We start from the raw sequence: 6,443 nt of genomic DNA, 5'->3' as shown, positions 1-6,443 counted from the left end.
GCAGGAAGAATGAAGTCCTCCACAATAGTATGGGGCTTGCCTGTCTTAGCCACTCATTAGCTCACCATATAAGACGCTTCTAGCCCCTTCTTATTGACTGTATCTGTTGCTTTTATACATGTCTTACTACTCAAAACTCTTCTTTATTCTCGCTCAAATTCCTGTGGCTTATTTTTCAAATTGTCATGTATTGCGCGTACCCCTTGGGAATACCTGCTATAGAGGATCTGAGAATTCAGCCTGGTCTTATAGACTAGACGTAACATATTAATTGTGAATCTGGTACACTCAAATTAGTATGACATATGTTACGTTTGGTATGGTTATATAGGCAAACGTCTAGCAAACCAAATGTTTGCGAGCTTGAATCTCATCATGGACAACTTTTGCAAATTAGCAACTTTTCAACTACTTACTACTTGTTCAACTACTTTGCATGTTAGCTAACCTTTGCCCTAATGCAAACGTCTAGCAAACCAAAGGTTGCGAGTTCAAATTTCATCACAGACAACTTTAGCATTTTTAGCGAATTAGCTACTTTGCAACTACTTAGCATGTTAGCTAACTCTTCCCCTAATGCAAACGTCTAGCAAACCAAAGGTTGCGAGTTCGAATCTCATCACAGACAACTTTAGCATTTTACATAATTAGCATATTTTATACTACTTACTTATTTTTGCTATTTTGCAGCTACTTAGAATGTTAGCTAATTTAGCTAACCCTAACCCTAATTCTGTCCTTAACCATTTAACCTAACTCTTAAACTTAACCCTAACCCCTACCCAAGCTAACGTTAGCCACCTAGCTAAAATCCATAACATATCATATGTTTTGCAAATTCATAACATATAATAGAATAATATATAATTGTCATTCGTAACATATCGTACGAAATGGGTGATGGACATCCACAAATGAATACATACCATACGAAACGTAACATATCATACAAAATGGAGTATCTTAGATTTACATACAGAATTATACAATATGCTCTGAGACCAGGATGGAGAAAATAATTGGAGACTCCTGTGTTGATATTCAGGTTGAACAATACATGGAAAACACATTTCACACAACCGCTGTGAACTCATTGGAAGTTGGAATTGTTCATGTATTTGTAAAAACACAAGCATTGTTCTGTTCAATCTGCCTGTTTAATTTGTTTCTCTGAAGAAGCTGACTAAGAAACGATCTTGTATTGTATTGCACAATGTTTGTGGTTATTTCTGTAAATATTTGGTGTAAACCACAGAAAGAGAAGCTGCTTGTTAAAAGGAAATGAGTACAACAAGCAGAACAAATATTGTCCCCTACTAAACTGCATTTATGATTCTGCAGCAGGCTGTTTCTGTTGTGTGTGTGTGTGGTGAGTGCCTTTTTCTGATTAAATCCAATGTTTTGAGGGACAGAATGTCAATTGATATACACTTATTAGGCTTTATGTTAACTTGGTTACAATATTGTTTATGTTTCATGCATTTTTTATTTATATAATTAAAAGTCATAAATATCTGTAGCTGTGACAGAAACAAATTGTGTCCAACCATCTTTGTGTTGGACACACCAAAGTAAAAAAATTAATAAATAATCAAATCCGATAACTAAAAAGTTATTTTCAAAACATGAACAAACATTTGAAAAGTATTATTTCAAGCTGTGTGAATCCAGGGTGAACAGTGTTTTTGAAAAGTGAGTGTAATTACATTAGTTTATCAAGAGTTACAAAACGAGATTCAGAATATATGAAGCTGCAGCCTCTGCAATATCCAAAGGGCCAAAGTCAGTGTTATATTATGGATGCTGTGCCTGACCAGGTTTAGGTGGAAGCTGCAATTTAAGTTGAGGTTTATTTTCGCTTCATTCAAGTTTTGAAATTGCATGTCAATTTCAGTTCCTGAATTTAAATAAATTATAAAGGAACTCCTAAAATAGGTAATTATAAAAGCATAGCTTAAAACAAAGTGCAGATAACTTGTATCTTCAAGTAAATCATGCATTTGTGTCAATGAGAGATTTTCATGACATAGTGTGCTATTTAATGGCACTGTGTTTTTTTATTTGTTTTACCTCACGGACATAAAATGGTATGAATATATTACAATGCAATTAATATTTTATCACTTAGTTAACTTAACAAAATGTTCTGAGTTGACACAGCATAAGCTTTTCAATAACATTCTAAATACTGACATTTCAAACTCAAATCTTTAATTAATTAATTAAATTAATGTATTGAATGAAATGATATTCAATGGTCCTGCTGTTTGTTTTCTCTGATGTAGCTGATTTTTATACTTGTGTTTGGACAGAACGAGAGAGCCATGGCAGCAGTGACATTAGAAACAATTCCAACGATTGATGATTATAATTATGATGATAGCAAAGCCCCTCCAACTCAGTCCTCATTTGGCCAACCACCGGATACATCACCCAGTTCACCATCGGACTACATACTCCTTGTGGTCAATGTGGTCATCTTACTGCTGGGGGTTTGTGGGAATGGGGTGGTCATCTGGATAGCTGGTCTCAAGGTGAAAAAGACGGTCAACACCACCTGGTACCTCAGCCTGGCCATCTCTGACTTCATATTCTGTGCCTGTCTCCCCTTCAACATAATCCACATGGTAACAAAGGACTGGATCTTTGGGCTCTTCATGTGCAAGTTCACCTCTTTTGTGATGTTCCTCAACATGTTCAGTAGCATCTTCCTCCTGGTCGTCATCAGTGTTGACCGTTATCTACTTGTCGTATTCCCAGTTTGGGCCCAGAACCAGCGAACCGTGAGGAGGGCCTCTGCAGTTGTGGTTTTTGCCTGGGCCGTCTCTGTTGCACTGAGCATTCCCTCCACAGTGTTTCGTCAGGTATCCCCAGATGGCATAAAGTGCTTTAATCAATACCCACACCTTAACAGTCACATAACTGTAGCTGTCAGTCGATTTATCAGTGGCTTTTTGCTCCCGGTCCTCATCATCATCTTCTGCTACTCTGTCCTCATCCTGCGACTGAGGACCAACAGGATGACCAGGTCCTCCAAAGCCTTCAAGGTCCTGACTGCACTGATAGCCATGTTTTTCATCAGCTGGCTTCCATACCATGTCTTCATCCTTCTGGAACTTAAAGCCAGTGATCAAACTTCTCTAACTGTTATTCATGAAGGGCTAAGTATATCTGCAACTCTGGCTAGTGCAAACAGTTGCCTGAACCCATTTCTGTATGCATTCATGGGCAAAGACTTCAAGCAGAAATTCTTTAACTCTTTCCTTTCTAAGATTGAAAATGCTTTTGATGAGGAGGAACGCTCTTCAAGGAGTAGAGGAACCTCTTTCTCCCAGGCTGATTCAAAAGTTTATACAAATGTCTGATTGCCTTTCAACAAATATTGTAAAACAGGGCAAACTTATGCCCCTTTTAAGTATATTTTATATACAATAACCCATTAAGTTCACATATTAAGGTCCATAGTTGTGACAATATAAGATTTGCTCTGTCTTAGCCAACTGTTATGCAAACTATGCAAATGTTTTAACCCTGAGGAAATAACTAATTTAAAGTTATTTCCTGTAACACACACACAATTGCTGTAACGGTATTGTTTAAATTTAGTTGAATGTCATTTTCATCACCACTCAAGTAACATAAGCAACAATATTGTACTGTATTGTTCTGCATTTCCTGCCATGCATCACCAATCTTTTGGTTGACAGGTTTTTGTGTAATCAGATTTGTACCATGAAATGTAATTCAGCCCACCGTGCCAACGTTCATCTGTCAGGTCATCTGCTGTGACACTGAAAGGTCAAGTGTAATTACATATCCTTTTAACATATCCTATAGAGGAGCTGAGAATCTTATTGAAGAGCCCTGTGTTTATACTTCACAAAACCGCTGTTTGTCAACAACTATTTTGGATGAACGTGAAGCCTTTGGAACTTCATACTGTACTAATATCTCTTACAAATTGTGAAATAGCTTTTTTCACATGTTAAGCTGAAACTTTCTCATGTGAATCTATATGTTCACATGTATTACATTTAGAGTTAACAAGTTAACACCACCTTTCACATGTGAGGAGAATAACGTGTTTTCTCCTCCCATGAGTTGCAAGTTTACATGTAAAAAACATTCAAATTTGCAGTTTCCCATGTAAGAATCATTCACATTGTGTAATTGCAAGGTCACATATGGGTCTGAAATAGCGTTATTCTCCTCCCATGTGAAAAAGTGGTGTTAACATGTTGCAGTAGAAATTTTTCCACATGGGGGATTTGCAAATTATGTAATGCCATTCTACTTTAATTAAGAACTAATTCAAGTGCATAAAAATTAATTATCGTGCCATCCACTTCATTTTTTCCCCTCCATAGTGTTGCATTGATACACGTATATTTAGTGCTACCACGAGGAGGAGGCATTCGGAGTGTTTTTGCTGCAGGCGCATGCTCTCTTCATACTTTGGTCCGTGGCTGTTGAAAGTAGCCCGGTGAAAAGAACCGTGAAGCTAATTAGCTAGCGGTGTCTCCTTATTTTTAATATCCTGTGTTCCGGTTTGTATGCATGGTTACGTTTTCAAAATCTAGAGAGACATTTTTTAACTGAATTGTAATGACTTTTTGGGTCATTTTGATGATTTAATTGTTTTGACCAAGTGAAAAACAAATTAGATTTTTTTCCATGAACATGAGCATAGCGAGGCTAAGTAACTAGCTAGCTAAATCACTTTTGAATGAAAGTCAATGGTAACATGTTGGCATCTCAGATGATTTAAAACAAATATTTGATACTTTTCGGGTCTCTTAAATGGTAAATATGTTTACAAACAAGGGCTCATATTGAGTGTTTTTGCATGTGTACATATGAACACTGTGTATTTTAGAATGTAATTTTTTATTTAATCTATATCTAATAGCTGCATGCTAATTTCTAACTGCTAGCCTGCTAGCTAGCTTAGTGCTAGGTGCTAGCTAGCCTGCCATTTCATCCCAGCTAGCTAGTTTTAGCTTCCATTACTGTTTGATGTCCATTTGGATTTTGTTAATATTTATGCCGGTGTATTAAATGTATTTGAAAAAGAGCTGTTAGAGAGCTGTTTTATTTCTCTATTTGGTTAGGTCAGGGTGTGATGTGGGGTGGGCATTCTATGTTTTGTTTTCTATGTTTCTTTATTTCTATGTTTTGGCCGGGTATGGTTCTCAATCAGGGACAGCTGTCTATCATTGGGAATCATACTAAGGTAGTCCTTTTTTCCCCCCTCCTTTCAGTGTGGGTAGTTAACTTTGTTAGAGGCATTTTAGCCGAAGTTAAGCTTCACGGTCGTTTCCTTGGCTGTATTTCTATAAACAAAAGGGATATGTATGCTCACCACAATGCACTTTGGTCCACTTCTTACGACGCCTGTGACAGGGGGTTTAATCTTTGTCCTTGTCGAGTTTGTACTTTTACTGTCATATTATATATTTTTTCAGATGTTTATTTGGAATTACTGTCCATTACTTCCATTGTATTACCTTATTTTTGGGGGGTGTAATCACATTACATTAATTCCATACAAAATGCATTCAAATGTGACACCCCCTTTCAGATAGTGCCAGCCTGTTAATGAAAGTCATAGCCACTTAAAGTTAAAGTCTGTCCAAAAATTGAAGTAATCATCTGTCCCATAATACTTGTTTGATTTTGTTGCACGTACTATAAAAATATGTGTATATGTATGTATGTATGTGTGTGTGTGTGTGTGTTCATATGTATATGTGTATATATAATATATATAAACAATGTATGTATGTGTGTGTGTGTGTATATATGTATATGTGTGTGTATATATATAGCAAGTAATCTTGTCTTTCATTGCTCTACAGTATGTCTACAATAGAGACATATGCACATTGATCATCAGTTAACATAAAGTGGTGGGTGTATAAACTTGAACCAGAATGCTTCACTTACAGATTATTTTTATTTATTTTTGTTTTTCTATGCTCCTGATGCACAGTACCTACAGTATGGGTGGGACTATTGTATAGCTTGTTCTTCGATACCAAAGCAATCTACAATAGAAAATGGGGTGTGTCACTCAAGATAACTCATAACAATAATCAAGGATCGTATATCAAGTCAAATTAAATATAGTAGATAACTCTAATCTAAACTAATCTAAGAAAATGCCTTTTCATCCTTTGGAGTAGTAAGCTTTCAGTTATATAATTTACGGTGAAAGGCTTTTTGGGTCATATTCAAATTAAATATGTGAACAAAAATATTGAATCCTTAAGAGTATATTGATGCACCCAATCTATGAAACGTAACCCAAAATATTTCCTGAGCTTTCTTATATCTCCTAGATATAGGCAGTCGTGTGTATTCATGGATGCCAAGGGAAGCCAGGCTTCCCACAAAAAATGTACCAAGAACATTTAGCAAAAACATATCAAATGTAGCTTTCA

The 6,443-nt window shown here is 36.2% G+C and overlaps 1 protein-coding gene across 1 annotated transcript; it reads left to right on the top strand.

Annotated features, from left to right (window-relative positions):
- Window positions 1-1,315: 1,315 nt before the first annotated feature.
- LOC118358403 (C3a anaphylatoxin chemotactic receptor-like) lies at window positions 1,316-5,074 on the top strand. Its single transcript, XM_035736200.1, has 2 exons — window positions 1,316-1,369; window positions 2,313-5,074. Exon 2 carries the CDS (start codon window positions 2,325-2,327, stop codon window positions 3,363-3,365), a length of 1,041 nt encoding a protein of 346 aa, XP_035592093.1. The 5' UTR covers window positions 1,316-1,369; window positions 2,313-2,324; the 3' UTR covers window positions 3,366-5,074.
- The last annotated feature ends 1,369 nt before the right edge of the window (window positions 5,075-6,443 follow it).

Source organism: Oncorhynchus keta, chromosome 25, assembly GCF_023373465.1.
Source record: "Oncorhynchus keta strain PuntledgeMale-10-30-2019 chromosome 25, Oket_V2, whole genome shotgun sequence".
Classification (NCBI taxonomy): Eukaryota; Metazoa; Chordata; class Actinopteri; order Salmoniformes; family Salmonidae; genus Oncorhynchus; species Oncorhynchus keta.
This window is presented reverse-complemented; position numbering and strand designations above follow the sequence as displayed.